Source organism: Bidens hawaiensis, unplaced genomic scaffold (assembly GCF_021521415.1).
Source record: "Bidens hawaiensis isolate Kalapana, Puna unplaced genomic scaffold, B.hawaiensis_p1.1 tig00028471_1, whole genome shotgun sequence".
NCBI lineage: Eukaryota > Viridiplantae > Streptophyta > Magnoliopsida > Asterales > Asteraceae > Bidens > Bidens hawaiensis.
Window position 1 is genome coordinate 225217 of NW_027494648.1, and position 20299 is coordinate 245515.

General features: G+C 34.1%; 3 protein-coding genes across 3 annotated transcripts; all 3 read right to left on the minus strand.

Annotated features, from left to right (window-relative positions):
• Positions 1 to 592: 592 nt before the first annotated feature.
• Positions 593 to 5920, minus strand: LOC143577142 (uncharacterized). The gene is made up of 9 exons (XM_077061065.1): positions 5542 to 5920; positions 4552 to 4644; positions 4230 to 4334; positions 3919 to 4059; positions 3048 to 3146; positions 2060 to 2188; positions 1800 to 1979; positions 1498 to 1614; positions 593 to 838 (listed from the first exon to the last, which is right to left on the minus strand). Exons 1-9 carry the CDS (start codon positions 5881 to 5883, stop codon positions 686 to 688), a joined length of 1359 nt encoding a protein of 452 aa, XP_076917180.1. The 5' UTR covers positions 5884 to 5920; the 3' UTR covers positions 593 to 685.
• A 3082-nt stretch (positions 5921 to 9002) lies between these two features.
• LOC143577144 (ER lumen protein-retaining receptor-like) lies at positions 9003 to 12511 on the minus strand. The gene is made up of 6 exons (XM_077061067.1): positions 12319 to 12511; positions 11152 to 11417; positions 10785 to 10900; positions 10189 to 10262; positions 10045 to 10108; positions 9003 to 9252 (listed from the first exon to the last, which is right to left on the minus strand). The coding sequence occupies exons 1-6, from the start codon at positions 12407 to 12409 to the stop codon at positions 9216 to 9218; spliced, it is 648 nt and encodes a 215-aa protein (XP_076917182.1). The 5' UTR covers positions 12410 to 12511; the 3' UTR covers positions 9003 to 9215.
• A 2497-nt stretch (positions 12512 to 15008) lies between these two features.
• Positions 15009 to 18831, minus strand: LOC143577145 (uncharacterized). The gene is made up of 3 exons (XM_077061068.1): positions 18435 to 18831; positions 17794 to 17827; positions 15009 to 15314 (listed from the first exon to the last, which is right to left on the minus strand). Exons 1-3 carry the CDS (start codon positions 18739 to 18741, stop codon positions 15041 to 15043), a joined length of 615 nt encoding a protein of 204 aa, XP_076917183.1. The 5' UTR covers positions 18742 to 18831; the 3' UTR covers positions 15009 to 15040.
• Positions 18832 to 20299: the final 1468 nt, after the last annotated feature.

The following is a 20299-nucleotide window of genomic DNA, read 5'->3' on the forward strand; positions in this document are numbered from 1 at the left end:
ATATATTTAGGGCTGAACACATTATTGTGAGAACAAATATGAACAATTCAGTTTTCTGAAAAAAGAATTTGGTATAGATGTAATTGTTAAGTGTTATTTATGGTTGATGTGACAGGGGTGATTACAAAACTTACCGAGCATGAAACACTTCTTGGACGGGAGAAAGCAGCATGGAATTTCATTGTTTTACTAGTTTGTATTAAGAATGTCACATTACACCACACATAGTTATTGTATCATCCTAACTAACTATTTGAGATAGTCAAGAAAGAGAAAAGATAATGGAGTTACAGAGTTATGTTTTTGAGTATTATTATGAATGAGTTGAAGAGGTGTAGAGTGATTGTGTTTGATGTGGTTTTCGTTCTTAATAATATTAAATGAGACTCCGTGATTATTGCAAGTGTTTTTGTTGCTCAATCAATAAATTCCAACACGATCAGAAGTTGTAGTAAAATAATTTGTCAAAATGGATTAGGATATGCATACAAATACAATACAAAGTATCAAAATCAAACACATGACATGTACCGCTTAATATAACAAACTTACAGCTCAAGTCAACTGACAAATAAAAAAAAAACAACCCAACTTTGTCCCAGATTAATCGTGTGATAAAATACGAAAATTCCTCTGCTAATACTTATTAACAGATGTACAGAACATGGATTATGCAATAATATAATCAAGAACGTAGTTTGTTGGCAACATAAAGCAAATGACTGATATTTGTTGACGGATAACTTTGGAGCAACTTTAGATTAGCAGTGAAATCCCCTGCCAGTAAACGTCTCCGAACGATAATCAGCATTGCACAGCATACCCGTAGCAACGTTTCCTGCAATTTTCCACATTTATAAATCTTCACACCTTCAGGTTACTTTCAGGTCCAACCCGGCTGAATCGTTTCTCATAAATTAAATATGTTTTATGCCAAAACTTAAAACTAATTGGGTATCCTATCCCAAAATTTAGAAGATGAAAGAGACATGAGAATTATGTTTTACTATTTAAAATTTAAATGTAACTCTTTTGTATTACATTTGTATCTTTAGTTGCAAATTTGTGATATTAAAATGCAAATAACCAAAACAAGAAACCATGTTAACCGTTCCGTGTTCATGTCAACCAAAGAATATACATGTCGTGATCGAGTTCATGTGTCTGACACGATTCTTGGGTTCATGCGGTCCCACCTATCAACCTGTGAGCACGGCCCATTTAACACCACTAAATATGTGTTCCCAAGATGGGTAATATTTTTAGGCAGGTAAAAACAGCTGGGCTGACCAACAAACTTTTTCGTGTCAATCATTTTGAATTTCACATATATGCGATACTATATTAAATCCCATTTTTAATAGGAGATTATTACATCAAACCATCAGAACATGTCTCCAACAAGAAACATATTTAATTTATTTAATTCACTTGGCCCATCATCAATAAATGTAAGCCAGTTTTACACAAGTGGGCCAAAAACAGTGCATTACTAACCTGAGGACCTTCTGGGTCACTTAAGAGTGTGTCCCATATGTGAAGAATGTCAGCAAAATTGAATTCTTGGGTCAACAGAAGTGTGATCCATCTAAATGCATAGAACTGTGGATTCACCTGTCATTACAAAATAAATAAATAATATACATTATGATACGTACAAAAAGTACAATTATATGTAATTAAGTATACATAATATATATATGTGCGCATATATATATATAATTAATAAATAATATATCTGGGCTCGAGCTCGCTTACACCCTAGTTTCAAATAACCGAGAATTATGAAAGTTACTTACTTTAGTTGTGAGTTCGAGATGTCGCCATAGCTCTTCATCATGATGTTTCAAGAGCTGTGACATCTTTGTAATGGTTGAACGAATGCCAACGACACTATTATCAAGTTGCTTACAGAAATTATCTCTACAACCGCTTAATAATTCCACAAAACAAAAGAAAGTGTCTGCTTCAGCATTTGCCTGCATAAGTTTTATATTTAGAAATAAAGGTGAACTTTTAAAAATGGAACGGAAAATACACGCGCATACAGTATACTTACCACAAAGTCCTCGTTGGGGTCATTCTTGAAAACATAGAATAAAGGAGCCAAGATTTCATTCATTCCTTGAACATATCTTATACCCGGGTTCAGCTTTGCATATATAATCAGAATATTTTTCAAAGCTTCCTGAAAGTACGGGACAATATATGGGTCAAGAAATTTCTGGGTCGGTTGTCGGTTTTTAATATTTTATTAAGTAATGCGTTCATTATTACTGTAAAAATATTATTATTACGATATCAATCTCAACCTTCGAATAAAACAATAGGTGCAAGGTTGTATGTGATGAATATAGTAGTAGCCTTGTAGATGATCCAAATGGACACAAACATAGCATGTTCGTATTTGTTCAACTTTAACTGAATAGCCGATCAAACACGAACAGGTTTTCTTTTTCATGTTGGTTCGTTAATGAAATGAACATGTTCGTGTTCGTTTATGTTCGTTCGTTAACAGTATCAATGAACGGTTCACGTACGAACATAAATGAACATAGATGAACAAACATGACTGAGCTAAAACCAGTTAAAGTAGTGTGTAGAACAATGTATTGGGCATCACCGCATAAAAATTATTAAAACTAAACTAAGTTATAGTGGGCCAAAAAAGTTTAAACAAGTATATTAACGAACGTGCATGGACAAGCATAAACTAACGAACATATATGAATGTAGATGAATGAACTTCAACAAACTTAAATAGATGAACACTCCCAAACACAAATAAAGAAACAAGACATGTGTCCATGTTCCTTCGTTCAACTATATGAACAAAATTTGTTGTTTATGCTCTTTCATTTATTAAATAGACGAACATAAATGAACTTTCCGCCAAACGGTTCACAAACTGTTCACTGAACATTCCGTTTGTTCACAAACCTAGAAAATAGACTTCAGGCTACTTTCAACTGTTTAACATGGTTCTCTTTCATTTAACCCGTTTGAGATAAACACAACACAAAAATGTGAAAGATTCGATAGGTTACCTGATTAGCTTGTGCAGCAGCCGAGTCACCAGAGAAAAAATGCATGTCTGGGTGTGTACGCTTCACATCACGGTCTATCTGTTCAATGATCTCGGTATCCTACAATTAACATTTAACACAAGTGAATTCATCAGTCGGATGATTAGATATAACCGTGTTGACCCAGTTACTTGTAATGGGCTGGTTTAGATTATGCTTTTATCTTAACATGTCAAATAAAACTTAAAAAACTAGCTTAAAAGAATATAGGCTGAACAAATCGCAAGTCACCTCATGTGTATTACAATATATAAATGCATAAAACCTTCTAAATCAACTTCCTAATAAATTTAGATTATAATTAAGTGTGGAAATCATAATTGACACTCATATCTGCCTGATAAATTTAGATTATATTTACTCAATATCATTCAAGTAAAGAAGCTTAATTATAAGCTTAAATATCAGAATATTGTCATAAATTCTATAATGTCATATTTGAACAAAAAAAACGTAGCTCTCATTACCGTTAATAAGAAGCATAATGTTTAAATGCTTTCTGAACAAGTAATTATAATCTATAGATATATATATCTTTGGTGGAGTAAGCCTAAGGACAGTTCCCTACATGCAACATAGCAGCAGGCAGAAAAATGCAGAATATTAACATATAATCTCTATGCAAAAGCATTTAGATCCTTTGCAATGTTCTCATACCATTAGAGGTAATGAGCATTACATCAGCGAACAGCATAACATATCAAGTTTAACACTTAACATTTAAAATGTGCAAAATCACTGATTTACTGGCATATAAAGAATTGCAGATGCTTTTACACAAGAATTAGAAATAACAATAACTGCATAAAACACATATTGCTGAAGCTCATACCTGAAAGAATTGATTCCAGACACTTGTTTCCCCTAGACTCAGAGGATGCTCCCCCTCAGGTATCTCTGACCTTGGGAGTAAACCCTTGTCTTCACCATTTTGAGAAGATGTAGACTCTTCCATTTTCCTAGTGATTTCTGACTGGCTAGCCACAGATATTAATAATCCCGAATTTGAAGCAAACAAATAAAACTTTGAAAAGCAAATACAAATTCAATGGTCAATGACTAATCCCTATATTTAGTTATGTACTTATTGCTCATATATAACACAAAACAATCATGAAATAAAGTCTTTTAACTGACACTTACTGGATTCTTCAATATATCCTCTTTAAAATTCTTGTACTGAGACCTTTTCTTGGCCAATTCTGATGGCCAAAGCGCCTTGTCTCTGGGGAGATATCCTAACAACAGCTGTATACGTGAACATGTTACAATTTAAACAACACGCAACAATAAATGGAAAATGTTAAAAATTCTGTGAAGCACAACATCTACAGACAATCGCTTTCATGACATCCAAAATTCTCCTTTTTTAATAAGATCTTCAACAGAAATTATCGTTTCAATAAAGTTAAATGAAACTGAAGCTCATTTCATCAACATAACAAAGATATAAGTTGAGTCGAACCTTCCACACAGTAGAACGAATACCACCACCATCTGGAATACCAAGTGAAACAAGCCTTTGCAGCTCTCCCGTATTTATAGTTTTCCTTGAAAGCTACATTACAGAAGTAAACAAATCAGCTAAATTAGCTGCTAATTCAACAGATTTGTATGTTACCATTACTAATCTCTTGTTCCTTCGTAACTACAACACAATCACATTTAAATTACAATAACAACCAACTAATGGCTGTCAATTATTCAATCTCAACAACCAAACTAAATTAACAGCTTATTCAATAGATTCGCGCGTTACCATCACTAAATTCTCTTATTCCTTCATAATTCCAACACAATCACACTCAAATTACAATAACACACAATTAATGTACTCTCAATTATTCAATCTCAGCATTAACAAAGCAAAATAAAACTAACATAACTTCAATTCATCAAATAATAACATAGAACGGAGATTTTAACTATAATTGCATATGTAAACAATTTCTAACCTCCCGAATTCTCTCGCTCCATAATTTTAAGTTTTAACACAATCACACTTAAATTACCATATCACACAACAGATGTCTCTTCATTATTCAATCACAACAAGAAGTAAACAGAAAAAACCAAAAATAACTGCAACTGCATCAAATAATAATATAGAACCGTCGTTTTGATTATAACTGCGTATGTAAACAATTTCGATACCTCCTGAATTCTCTTATTCCTTCATAATTTCAACACAGTCACACTTAAATTACAATAACACACAATTAATGTTCTCTTAACTATTCAATCTCAACGACAACAAAACAAACTAAACCTAACATAACCGCAACTGCATCAAACAACAATACAAAACCGACATTTCAATTATTACTGCATATATATAACACCCAACTAATGTTCAGTCAATTATTCACCCTCAACAACAACAACAAAATAAACCTAACCTAACTGCAATTACATCAAATAATAATAATAACTGCATATATAAACAATTTCTAACCTCCTGTAACAGCTGCGCCTGACGAGACGCATCTTCGCGCGGACTAATCTCATTATCACTACTACCACTGCTCACCACCGGATCTCTAACCTCCGGTCTGGAAACCGGTCCAGCCGGCGGTTTCGTTCTAATTACACCAGGAGACGGAGGCGATTCACGCGGTTCTTTCACAGACGCATTAGAATTAGAAGCACTACTCACGGAAGTGTGATTAGTACCGGTGCGATCGTCGTTCGACGGAGATTGAGATGACGATTGAGGTTTGAGAGGTGGAGGAGTTGTGGTGGACGGAGACGACCACATCGAGCTGTTGAGCCACTCTGGAACTCGTTTGTTCACCATATTGTTGGTTCGATTGATCGATTTGGTGTGGCTTGTTAGGGTTTGGTTACGGTTACAGTTACACACAGTGGAGGTGTGTTTGTTTGACAGATGTGAGAATTGGGGGTTAGTGGGATCGTCTTCCTCGTGGAAGCCAGTCACGTGGTTACGTCGTGTTCTGGCATGATTGTTTTTGTGCTTTGGTTTCCACGGTCACGTGAGAGTGTTTAATTTGTGAGTTAACCGACAGGTACTGATCTCGAATTAAAATTCTGAATTTGTCAAAATCTTGGTGTCGATAGCAATACTAAAAATGCTTGCTTCAGTACGGGTATAATAGGCAAACATTTGGTTAGGGATGGCAATTGATCGGGTTTGGGTTGGGTTTAGGTATTCCCAAACTCATACCCGGTTATAAAAGTCCATCCCAAACCCGTCGGGTTTTAATCGGGTAATTGCCCGTCGGGTTTCGGGTTTTCTATCGGGTTTTGACAAAATACTCGCCGAGTATACCCGGCTCAAAACCCGTAGGGTTTCTACCGGGGTTTTGACAAAATATAACTAATCGATTACAAAGATGGTTGCCATAAAGGTTAAATATCTCCAATAATTGACACAAACAAGTTTTGACAAATAAGATATTTGGAATATAGTATATGTATAATATAATAAGCTATATAGGGAACATCGGGTAAATGGGTCTATGTTATTGCGTAATCGGGTCGGGTAATCGGGTATATTAGAAATCCCAAACCCGTCCCAAACCCGCGAAAAATTTCAAAATTATTCCCAAACCATAACGGGTCGGGTAGTACCCGTCCCATTTATGTCGGGTTTCGGGTTTCATTGCCATCCCACATTTGGTAAATAACATCCTGATTTTTTTTTAAACTTGGTATCGATACCGAAAATAGTGTTTCAGTATTAATACTCGAGACCATTTGCTCGTCCATGGTTAGATGTGATTGGATTATTCCTAGTGACACGATCCGACCACCCAGGTGCATTTATTGGCAAAAGGTCATCCACGTCCTGCGATCGTAGTCATCGTTGTTGACACAGTCCATCACAAGTTCTAGGGGAAACCTACCATCAGAATGCCCACTATTAAACCATTGGCTCACGTACAATATTTTTGTCACGAATAAGACTCAGACCGGCGATCTTCACTAAAGAAAGTCACCAGGGTACCGTAATTATGAAGTTTGGAAATTATTGTACAGTTACATATATAGTCATATAGTCATGAGATAAATGAACTTTATTTAGTTTATAGTCACATGTACAAATTGGAAGACAAAAGATAATTCAAATATGGGTTTTATATTCATGTATTATTCGAGTCTCATTATTTGATATGGAAACAATTATTGGAGTATGAGAACTCTTTTTTCCAATTTAATGTTGAAAATTTAATTTTTTTGAGGATCGACAAAATAAAGTCCTTAAAAGTAATATAATGAGATGCATGGTTAGTGGGAGTGGTGATCGATTAACTAGAATAATAACATATTTGTTTCATGATCACAAAAGTAAGACCATGCATAGTCAAAACTAGGGACATCCGGGCATTTTGCGTTACGTGGCGCCTGGTTAGCTTTTGAACATTTTACAAAAAATGGGTGTAGTGGGAAAATATCCAAAACGCATCTCTCTCCTCCCCCTCTCTCACAAAACCCTCAAAATGTGAGTCGAGTCATCACCAACGTTACATACAAAATATTGCACCCCACAATGCCATCCAAAACGCCGCCGCGGGTCAAAACGTCTGGATAACTTGCCACTGCGGACGGTCTAATAGTTGCTTATGGTTGGTTTGTAGTGTCAAGGTCAGATACTCATTTGAGTGATGGTGAATTTTTACGAACTACTGTCTTGTTAAGGGATGCTTTGGAAATGTTGATGACTATCGGATAGTTTTTATTGGTGTGTGGCTGTAGAACTTTAATATTCTATTGGATGCACTATACTACTGAAAGATCAGCTTCATATTTTGGCCATTTCAAAGGGTGTGATATGTGTTAGTTAAAGGTGGGCACGCAATACATTCGAACGCACATTCATGACTAGAATTACAAAAGGCATGCCCAATTTTGTGTTATTAGAGTCATCTTAGGATAGTAGTATCCCACGACCCTTACGGGTGACTTACCAATCGCATGTTGTTCGTATGTAGATATTCTCAACGTACCATATAAAAATAGCAAGAATGGCGAGACAAAAATACAAGCCACATGTTTTGCTATACACATGTAATCATCCAACCAACATGCATTTCTAAGGTTTTGCCCTAGAAATGTTGTATTGATGTATAGTATTCACTTATTATCTAAATTTGGTAGGTGAAGAAGAAGCGTGTACATGTTGTTTGAACCTTAATAGACCAGCGACTGATGTTAACAATATAATACAATAGTCCACTGCTCGATTGTGCTACATGTTTTACCAATAGATAAAATAAGTAGCAGAAAAAGATGAATATAATCACTTTACTGCATTTCATACTTGATCAGTATAGGCAGGTACAACACACAACTTTCTATCTATTTGTTTTCCTCTCTTAGGAAAACATGCAACACAATCAAGATACGTTGTACCACCAAGGATGTATAATGTTATTAATAACGGTCGCTAACACCTATATTATGCTAGAGGTGTGTATGGGTCAGATTTTGGACCCAAACTGAACCAAAACCGAAGCCTCCTGTTTTGGTTATACTACGATTCGGTTAGCGGTTTTGTGGCTATAGTCAGTTGATAACCTAAGATTTGTGCTTAAACATCTTCGATTGGGTTTAAATTTAAAATTTTCAGTTATCAGGAAATAATTTATACTTTTCCATCATTTTGGTCTTTCAAGCAATAAGTGAAAAATGTGATGAGTATTTTAGGACACCCCTTTAGCGTGCACAGAGCACATGAGGCAGCTGTGACCGAGGGGAATGGTACCCTATCCCCTTGGTACCGGAAAAAATATGCCTCGGGTGAGTACTCCTCGAAGCCTTCCCAACGTCCAACGGTCATAAGACTGTTAAAAACTAATCATTGCCCATTAAAAGATATCTTAAATTTAGTAACATTAAAGAAGACACCCTAAAAACTTCCATCTTTAATCCATTTAATCCCATCTAACCATAAAGTTTAACCAATAACCTCTAGTTAATAGAATGCTTTTACATTATATATGTTCAATATATGATATTTTCGGTCCGCATAAAGCGAAAACTGTATATAACAACCAAACGGACATTAATAACAAAACTAAAAGAGCCGAAATCTTCATACGACCCTATAAGCAGCATACATGAACCCTCTCACCCGGCAGTATCATTTCAAAAAAAAAAAAACAAGGTTTAAGCAGGTAACTGGAGCCTTGCATTGTTCTTCCAGCTGCATTCATAAAAAAAGTCAACGACTGGTCAACATCACATAAAATATCATCGACAGTCACATCAAATGGGTATTACGACAGCCAGACGTATAAAAATGGACGGGCTACTTTTCGTGCAAGTCAAGGTAAAGAGGTAGAATTTAGAGTCGAAGTACTAACACGTGAGCGAACATAATATGAAATTTGCGGGTTTGGGTTTGTTAAACAGGTTTAAGCCAAATATGTACGTGGATTGACCTGTTAACCCATTTTTATATAATTTTTAAAATTGTGTATTTTGTATGGCAAAATTTAAAATTTCAAAATAAATTTGCATAACTTAAACACAATTGCTATGAGAAAGAAAAGAAGTATGTAAATCCAAAGTATTAGTATGCAAAAAAATAAAATAAAATAAAAAATACCACTTGTCTAGAGTTAACGGGCCACGTTTGTGTCAATCCACGAATACACAGGTTGTGTGTTCAAGTTCATGCGGCTGACACAATTTCAGGTTTGTGTTGGGTTCAACCCACAAGCACAACCAGTTTGGCAGCCCTAATGAATGGTACAAATTTATTACAATAAAAAACTATATCTTATCATATAAAAATATTAAGATATAGTATGAATTAAAAATAGACTTCTGTGACTTTCAACCCATTCAACACGTTTGACTTGTTGAGTTGTTTCCTTATAATAAGTTTCTTTTATTTCTCCCATTTGAGATCCATCACAGCCCAGATCAACCAGTTTATGAGTTAACTGGTCAAAATTGCCACATCAAAATTAACAAAACAAGTATCATTTACCTTTCAAAGTAGTAATAGAAGAAATCAACATATAGCAATGTCTGAATTACCCCTGCTATCCACGCTACAACACCAAAAAAAATAATATTAAGGGAGTATTTAAGGCAAATTTTGAGTAATTTAAAGATAGAATGAAGAACATACCGATCCAATGGACATAATGTGGTTCAGTCATGTAACGGTAGATCCAGTTCAAAAGGTATAAAGCTCGGTATGCTCTGCCGAATGCCAATAAAAATCAGTTTATATCCAACATTAAATCTTACAAATAAAGAATGTACTATGCACCGATATCTGAACCTATAACGCAACTTGGATTGATGTATAAAATTTCCAAATAGTTAATGGACTAAAAAATAGTTATCTATATTAATACAAAAAAATATAGAACCTTTTATTCGAAAAGTTCGATTATAACTACAATAATACCCCTTTGTAACCACACACATATATAATTTGGAGAGACACTTGTCTCCAAAATTATACATATGTATCATGTATGTGTGCGTGGTTGCAAAAGTTGTACTGTTACAGTATAATCTTAGTTAACCTTTGTACTCTTTTGCATCAAAAATACACTCTGTGTGACCTTCATTCTCTTTATCGCATCCATTTCAGATAACTATAACTTTTGCCCATTAACTGGAATCGGCCCATAGATACCGAACTGTATTATGGGTCAAAATCCCCACTGGTAACTACAACAAACAGATTTAAAAAGTATTACAGAAGTGTATTACCCAAGAAGAAAAACGTATTGACCAGTCAAGTTATCAATATTTCTTGTTCTTTGAAGCAAGACCAGCTGCGGAAGTATCGCGACGGCTTCCAAATATATAGAAAATGTCCACAATATCTGCATAAAACACATTATAAAATTATAAAAACTAAAAACAAATTGACTCGGCATAACCAAGGGTCCCGATTAGGGGTGCAAATGAGCCTAGCTCGAGCTCCGAACAATAAAGCTCTAAACGAGTAAAGCTTGAGCTCGGCTACACCCCTAGTCACTAGTCGGCATCAATGGACAGAACACTGTTTATACGGTGGCTTATTTAGGTTATGTGGAAGATAATAAGTAAAGTACGAATAGCAAGGTATTTATACCTCTCTGAAAGTAAACTTCTCGTGAATTAACAAGGCCAAAAGCAAACAAGGCAGCACCAGGAAATAATGGCGAAAGGTGTCTTGATCTTTATCATAGGATCTACGAACGACCCTGTGACGTCTAATGTACCATACAATAGAAAACGAGCTACCTAAAAAGATTAATTTCATGATAGTGTTGTATACTGAAATGAAATCAGTAAATATATCCAAGTAGCGAGTAGCAAACACCAGTGCATAGAGCTCTTGAGTTTTCAATGATACTCCTGCATGTAACACAAGTAACAAAAGATCAAACCCAGTTGCATGGCCCTATGATCTCAATAGTCCATAGTGTAAATAGTAAAGTATTCAGCCTACAAGTTTATAAATGTTACAAAAGTCATTGAATGACAAACCAAATCACCAATGTCTCATTTGTTTTTAGGGCATGAGAAGCTGAACCTAGTACGCTTATTTAGATTCTACTGGGGGTGCAAACAAGCCAATCCAAGCTCAAGCTCAGCTTATTTTTTAACTTACGAGATCTCGAGCTCAAGGTTGGCTCATTTTAACTTACGAGAGTGAGAGCTCGGCTCATTTTACCTCACGAAGCTCGAGCTCGGCTCATTTTAACTTATGAGTGTGGGAGTTCGAGCTTGGCTCGTTAATTTCTATATAACTTTAGCTGTTTTGTATTTTTTTTCTAATTATATTATTTATATGTAACATTGTGAATACTATTAATTTATTTTTATTATAATTTTATACACAATATAAATATATAATTAATATATTAAATAAAATTGATATAAATAATTGGCTCATTTAAGTTCGCGAGCTGGTTAGAGCTCAATAAGTGAAGCTAACGGTCGGGCTCGTTTATCAAACAAGTGAATTTTAAGGCTCAGCTTGTTTAAGCTCGGCTCGATTAAGCTTCCTAACAAGCCGATCTCGAGTAGCTTACAAGCTGGCGATACTCGTTCACACCGCTACTTTCTACACACCAAAACACTGAACAAAATTCACTTCAATTCTTCATAAATCAGTAACTTTATCAATCAATATAACAACCTAAACAATCAATCACATACACTGACAAATTAACTACTCGTGAACTCAAAACCCTAATTGAACAAACTGGATGATGTTAATAATAATAACTAATGAAACGGTTAATTAGTGTACCAGCGCATGATTTGATGGTGTGAATTTTGAGCAGCAACACTAGAACACTGGCCAAATGCGTCATGTCACCTGCTAATCTGAATATATTCATCTTGTTCTTCTCAGTGAGATCAAATGCACTGAGGAAATGAGGTCAATTGGTTAAATACTCCAACAGATCAGCTAGATTGATGCAAAAGCTGTAAGCGGGTCGGGTCGGGTTTTGTTTTGGTGAGTAACGTAAAAGAAGAGAATAAATAGTGGATTTGGGGTTTTGGTTGAGCAGCGACTTTCGTTGAGTGTGATGGATGTATTGACTATAGGTCAAGTTTTCACATGGGAATAATTTTACGATAATACCCCTTGCCCCTATATTCGATTCTATCATATACGTATGGCTGATTAAAAACTATGTGGCTCGCGGCTCTCTCGAAAATAGATTAATTCTAAATGAGTTTGGCTTGACTCGACTTGATTTCTAGATGAGCCAAGCTCAGTCAGGCCAGCTCGATTTGTTAGCTCGTTTATATTAAATCCTAAATTTTAATATCTTTATATATTAATAGCATACCAAGAAAGAAATAAATAAAAAGTATACATATATTATGTCACTTGATTCCTAAAACCTTATAATAAAACACGTAAAGTTATAAATTCTCTAGTTTATGATTTTTATATAATATATGTGTTAAAATTATAATTTTTGTCTTTTATATATCAAATTTCGTAAAATAAAACAATAATAAAAAATTAAAGGAGCCCGACTCGACGAGTTTGAGCTTGGCTCGAGCTTTAAACGAGCCGAGCTTGAGCTCGGTTTTTCAGCTCGATAAAGAAAACGAGCCGAGCTCGAGCTCGAGCACGCCCTGGCTCGACTCGACTCGATTACAGTCCTATGTACAAATGAAAGGGTGTTTTATCGATCCCGTGCCTCGAAATATTTAATACTATAGGGTTAGCAGTTTGACCGTTGTTAGACCAAGCGAAACGGAGAGTTTTTGGGAAGTGTTATGACATAAAACGTTAGAGAACACTGCCCCATAGCGTTTTCGGGGCTCAAATAGCCACCCAACTTTATGTACATAACGCTAAAGGAATAGAAAGTGGGGCCAATGGGTGAAGATCGACCAATTAAAGGGGAGGGTTGGTGGCGTTTCGGCGTTATGACTAATGTTGGTCTTACTATACGAAATTAATTGATGGGCGATGTTCAAAAAGCCTGTGGCTCGAAGCTCGGGCTCATGACTCGCTGTATAAAAGCTCGAATAAAACTAGCTAAAAAAACTTGATTTGAAACAAACTGAGCCAAGATCGACCCAAGCTCGGCTCGATTTATGGCTCGGCTTGTTGGCTTGATCATAAGCGCGTTCTTCAATTTCGAGCTCTAGCCATGCAGAGCTGCCTTGTTAAATTTGTTCTAACATTCGTGTCATGTGACTAGCGCGTAACCTCGTATTTTTAAGCCATCTAGACTGCTTAAAAATATTTTCAAAGTTTATTCGTCCATTTTTCTGGGACTACTTTTACACATTTCTTTCAGGTCATATTTCAATCATACCACTTTGGGTATCAATATTTTGTTTACCATCGCTTCATGTTACACACTTCTTAACTCGTTGAGTCGTTATCAGCTCTCAACACTGAGTGGTGCAAACCGAAAAACTATTAATTATTTATCTCATTATAAAAATAGTTATTTCTCCAAATTTTGTTAATGCACTATTTCTTTAAAATTTTGACTTTGTTTCTTTAATCTATACATTGGTTCGTATACAAGGATTATATTGACATGGATAAAGAAAAGGCTCGTCAAAACTACTTGTTGGTTTCATTATTATAACTGAGAACAGAAATGTCTACTTTATTATAAACGTGAACTAGGTAAACTTTATTATTCACAATTTGGAGACGTTAATTTAAGTATCAAACAACTAATTTCAAATATACAAGTCAATATAAAGCATGAGTAATTTAAAGTAAACATGTTTAGCGCTTAGATTTTTGAAAATTTGGTTATTTACCACAAACTTTAGTTTAAATATTCATATACTTATGTAGTGTTTAGCACTTTTATTTTAAAGAAATAATGTATAATCATCACAAATCAACTATTAAATGGCATTAAACGGGGGTATTGGCTGTTTGTAACAACTATATTTTGCTTTTTGTTGCGGGTATAACAACCGGGAAATGGAACCCGAGAAAGGAAATATTGGTGGCGGCGGTGGTGTTGCTGTGTGTACCCGTAGTACCTGATCAATGATAACCGCTACCACCTCCACCACACAATTATGTAATTTATCAACACATTATCGTTTTATGCATTCTTCTGAGTATAGAAGTGCTTTTTAGTACCTATATCTCATCCTTTGTTTCTTGGCATCACAACCCCTATTCTTAGCTTGTAATATGTAGATTGTATATGAATATTGAATTCACACTTTACTTATTCATTGATCCCTATTTATTAAATGATAAGGTATGTATTAAAGTTATATAATAATCATATCATGAATCAAATAACATATCAACATATAGCAATATACTTTTACAAAACAATCAATAGAATCGTAAATGAACTTGCAAGAATGATAAAACCCATCAACACCATAATAACAAATTAATAGGTACCTTAAAATACATGTGACGAAAATGTAATTGCATAACTTACAACAAAATGGTCCTAAATCTTTAACTTGTAGAACAAATTATCCTAAATCTTTAACTTGTAGAACAAATTATGCTACAAAAACTTCCACAGGGTTAAGACTAAGAATATTATGCTTGAAAACTGATATCTGTAAATAGATAATTCAAACAAAGCTCTAGCATTTGACGGGGTGGCTAATGTAGGTACCATGCCAAACGGATTTAGCCCCCCACCACTTGCAAATAGCGGTGTAGAGGTGGTTGGTGGCGGAGGTGTGATATTTGAAGCCGGATTGACAAATGTCGTGGTTGCACCTCCTCCTGTTGTGGTTGCACCTCCTCCAGGAATAATGATGCCTCCCGCCGTGCTATCAACACAAGGACATTATAAATACAGTGCTAAACGTTTGTATGCATATAATTTATATATTGGATCTATGACTTTATAAACAACAATGCAAGTAGTCAAATCAAACCAAAATATGTTTTAAGATCTTATCACATGTAAAAATTCGTTTTTAGATAAAAGCATAATAAACTAGCCTTATACACCATAAACAATTTTAAAGGACAATTTAATCATTATTATAATATGTTTTCACTTTTTTCTTTAGTTATATGTCTGTATTTTTTATTGTTTTGGTTTATTTAAAACAGACCAATTAAACGGCTAACATTTCGTTACCATAAGACTCACCTAAGTATTGTATTGTGGGTGGTTCAAACTCTTTTCTGAAATACACAAACTTATATAGAGGGCAATAATGGTTTCCGATCTAACCATAAAGATAAACTCATAAAAAAGAACATTCCACAAAATATAATTTGACTAGTCAAAGATAATGTGGGCCCTTGCGCCCAACACTATCATTTATCGCCACCCGAATCCTCACCTTACTTCAATTCTTTAATTATTTTATTTTCGTTTTTCACGGGAAAGTAAAAGAAAAGAAAATGAAGCAATCATTACTTTCGAGAAATATTATCTGTAATTTGTAAATTAATTTTCCTCTCCCTTTTATAAAAGTAAATCTTAGATAATTAATCTTTATTTTAAGAGTTAATGTCTATTTTCGTCTATGTGGTTTGTTACTTTCGTCACTTCAGTCTAAAGTTTAAAATTTTGTCAATTTAATCCTTTTAGTTTTAAACATTAGCCAATTACGTCATCTCGTCTAACGGCATCCAACTTTGTCATTAGTTTAAGGGGTATTTTTGTCTTTCTCTTGTTTATTTTTAGTTAATTGTTAGTTTCGTCCTTGTAGTTCGATACTTTTGCTACTTCAGTCCAAAGTTTGAAAATTTTCAATTTTATGTTTAATTTATTCAGATTTTTTATATTTTATTTATTTTTTGTCTATAGCCCTTAAGAGCATATTCCAAGCCCAAAACCATCAAGCATCGATCAAAATAGGTTTACGTTTACTCTGTCGATAACAATAATCATACCCCCTCGTATTTAGTTTCTAGACATTTTCTAAACTCTCCCCCATGGTGGAATTCATTGGTAAAATGGTCAAGGTAATTCCCTAAAATGTACTATACCGATAAAACAAAAATCATTTATTTGGTTAATGCATAATAGTTACGATTTAGAGATTAACATATCGTGGCAAACATCTTGGTCGAAATCAACATCAGGAGGTCAAATATCCCGCATTTCCATGTTTGCTTAAGAAATCGATACACTAGATCGCATGTGTGTTCTTCAAATCGTGGTGTTGTTCTTGAATTCTTCATATCGACTACAATTCTAGGGTTGAATTCGACGAATTCAAGAATAATATCACGATTTGAAGAACACACATGCGATTTAGTGCATCGATTGCTTGAGCAAACATGGAAATGCGGGATATCCGACCTCTTGGTGTTGATTTCGACCCAGATGTTTGCTTCGATATGTTAATCTCAAACCCTAATTATTATGTATTAATCAGAGAAACGATTTTAGTTTTTTCGGTATAGTTCGGTTTTAGGGAATTACCCTGACTACTTTACCAGTGAATTCCATCACGGACCGAAGTAGCAAAAAAAAAAAAAAAAAAAAAAACTGAATAAATTAAACATAAAATTGATAAATTTCAAACTTTGGACTGAAGTAGCAAAAGTATCAAACCACAAGGACGAAACTGACCATTAACTAAAAATAAACCGGAGAAAGACAAAAATAACCCTAAAACTAACGGCATAGTTGGATGCCGTTAGACGGGGGGCGTAATTGGTTAATGTTTAAAACTATAAGGACTAAATTGACAAAATTTCAAACTTTGGACTGAAATGATGAAAGTAGCAAACCACATGGACGAAAATGGCTATTAACTCTTATTTTAATATCTATTCTTTATCAAATATACACATAAATTTTCATAAATTGGTAAGGGTGAGTTAATAACTACGAGAACTAACACAAAAGTTATATATTTAGCTTTAGCTTTAATAAATAAGACCGTTACATATCCATTACTTTATTCCTTTTCTTACTCAAGTTACATCTATAATCTATAAATCTATAAAACATAATATGCAAGTACTATGTATTGAATCTATGTTAGTTATGTAAAATGTACGGCATTGCATTAATATACTTAGTGAGAGACATAATGATTCTTTAAATTAACTTATAAGTCAAGTGAACTTTTGAACCCATTATGAGATGGATAGACAATGCTTATTAGTCATTATTAACAGATAAACTTATAACTCAGTTTAAAATAACCACAATAAACTTAAGAAAGATATCAAAATAATCTTACTTATATAATCAATCAATTATAATTATTCTAAGTAATTAAAAAATATACATGTATTTACTAAATTTGAAACCAACGGATAACAAAGGCTACATACCTAGGAGAAGCCGGATAATTGCAAGATCCATAACCTTTAAGCATGCAAAACATCAAACATCAGCCAACTATAAGGAAGGAATGTTTGATTTTCTTCAAGAACACGATAAAGAAAATAGAGGGGTGCTAAACTATTTGTGTTCGTGAATTGACGGGTTTAATTTAACACGAACTAGAAAATCATGTCAAACAAATGAACCAAAAACTACATAAAACTCGCAAGTTGACTATGAACAATTGAACACGATCCATTTAACACAATTTTTTTAATTATTTTTGCGCGCTGATACTTTAAAAATTACAATTTAAAAAAGTAAATATTTATACAAAACATTTATATTTTACTTGTAAAATCTTATGTCAATTTCTCTAAGTTTCAAATTTTAACAAAAATAACCCGATCAGTTGTATTTGTGGCATAAAACACATTGAAATAAATAAAATAGAAATAGGTTAAACGGGTCGTATAAAAAACATATTACCCGCCTGTTGACATGAACACGACACATTTAGCTAAATAAATTCATCGATTCAACGCAAAACTCAATCCAACTCCTTTATATTATCTAATACATGTCAAAAATTCACACCTAACAATGAATGCATTAACAATATTAATGAAACTATAAAAAGTGAACTAACTTGGATCAGTTTTGGCAATGGTGGCAGTGCCAGCAAAGTCACAGGACCCCGGAGCCATGGATCGGCGCATGTAATAACTGTTAAAGGCGTACGAGGCGTGTGCTTGAATTGTGTTTGGAAGAAAACACAGGCCGTCGGGTTGTATGGGCACGCAATCGGCTCCAGCACCGCATGCATAGTCAAGTGCAGCCTGTAATGCCTCTCTTGAGGCTTCACTTCTGACCACACACCATGTTGCAGCCGTGATACGGCTGTAGAGAACCACTAGCACCACCGCGGTTACCGCCCGGTACAGTATGATCTCCATTTGAAGAAAGTGAGTGTGAGGTAAAGCACAATAACTACACACACTAACGTGTGTTGGTAAAGCTAAAGATGGATGGGAGTGACTTTATGAGAGAATATATGTTTGTACGATGATTGATGTGTTTAAAACTTTAAATGTAATTACTAATCAGCATAAACATTTAATTATTAATAGCTTTTTATATATATGGTTTTTTTTATCAATAAAATTCCTATTATGTATTAATAAATATTTAAGATGAGAGTACCTTTTAAAATATTAATATATGCTTGAGGCTCACTCTTTTTTTCCTTTTTTAGGGGGTGTATGTGAGCTAAATGTTTCTTTGTTTAAAATTTTAACACGTAAGAATATGTTTATCAGGTGGGATTTGTTTGATTATTTTTGTAATGATCATCGGTATGTTGCAAGAGTGCATCGTTGAAAACGTGTAATGCTCTTACTAAAAAGTAAAAAACGCCGCTATGTCACAGTGTAGCTTTACTAACCACTTTAGTAAAGTACGTAATGCTTTCCCTAATTACATTATTAAAATAATACTTAAATTAAACAAACAAACACAATTATAAAAAAAGGCAGTGATATATATATCAAGTTTTCACTGGCTCAAGTGATTGTTTGGGAAGTGGTTTGGGTGAAAAACGCCCCACTAAAATGTAGACTCAGTATTGAAAGGGAGAGCTACGACCCCATCACGAAGCACCTAGACGGTGTACATGTGTTAAATTAAAGATGGTGGTGTGCTATATAATCTATAGATGTTAGCCCATTAACAAATAACCTAAATGTAAACATATTAAACCTTCGATGTTATATTAGAAATACTTTATTCTATATAACAATAATAATAAAGTTCCCTTCCATAATATGGTGTATATAGTTTAAATATTATGAAAAACAGCACAAATAATATCATAAGATGGCTTAAACTTTAAAGTGTGAATAATGAACTTAGAATGTTCAATGTTCCAATGACACTTTAGGGACCAATTGTTCTAAAAGGACTTGTATACATTTTGGATATGTTTGCATTTTTAAAGTCGGTCCATGAAAAGAAACAAAAGCAAATAAATTCAAGTGTCACTTACGAAACCAACAAGATAAAGGAACATAATGCAAGTAGAAAAGTGGATACTCAATCAGTGAATTATCCTTTCTTTTCATCTCTGTTAGATGCTTAAGATACCACAAATTTCGTTGGTAAGCTTCTTGCAACTTTACTTTATAGCTATATATGCATGGTTTAAACTTTTAAGTTGATTTATGAACGAACTTATAACTATTTAAGGAAAATGATAGTGATTAGACACGTATAAGCTGAGAGACATCGTATATGATGTTAAGAAATAGTTGATTAATTCGATGTTAATTAAGTATTTAAGTTAAAGTGTCGGTGTGAGTTTAAATTGATTCAAAGATGTTCAACCTACTTTAACTTTATCATGCTCAATCCATTTTTAAACCTTATATATAGACAAACATATGTCTCAAGTTGAACTAACCAATCGCATGGGGTTGCATACTTGCATTGGTCATGAAATTAGTAAAACTGGTCTAT

Bases quoted from the DNA above. Each gene is read 5' to 3' on its own strand.
- LOC143577145 (XM_077061068.1), bottom strand. From the start codon at position 18,741: ATGGAGATCATACTGTACCGGGCGGTAACCGCGGTGGTGCTAGTGGTT. The intron at 17,828-18,434 runs GTTAGTTCACTT...GCATGCTTAAAG, and splicing joins CATTGCCAAAACTGATCCAA to GTTATGGATCTTGCAATTAT. The intron at 15,315-17,793 runs GTATGTAGCCTT...TTGTGTTGATAG, and splicing joins AATTATCCGGCTTCTCCTAG to CACGGCGGGAGGCATCATTA.
- LOC143577142 (XM_077061065.1), bottom strand. From the start codon at position 5,883: ATGGTGAACAAACGAGTTCCAGAGTGGCTCAACAGCTCGATGTGGTCG. The intron at 4,645-5,541 runs GTTAGAAATTGT...TCTGTAATGTAG, and splicing joins AGGCGCAGCTGTTACAGGAG to CTTTCAAGGAAAACTATAAA. The intron at 4,335-4,551 runs GTTCGACTCAAC...TCACGTATACAG, and splicing joins TTCGTTCTACTGTGTGGAAG to CTGTTGTTAGGATATCTCCC.
- LOC143577144 (XM_077061067.1), bottom strand. From the start codon at position 12,409: ATGAATATATTCAGATTAGCAGGTGACATGACGCATTTGGCCAGTGTT. The intron at 10,263-10,784 runs GTAATACACTTC...GGCATTCGGCAG, and splicing joins CAATACGTTTTTCTTCTTGG to AGCATACCGAGCTTTATACC. The intron at 10,109-10,188 runs GTATGTTCTTCA...TTGGTGTTGTAG, and splicing joins ACATTATGTCCATTGGATCG to CGTGGATAGCAGGGGTAATT.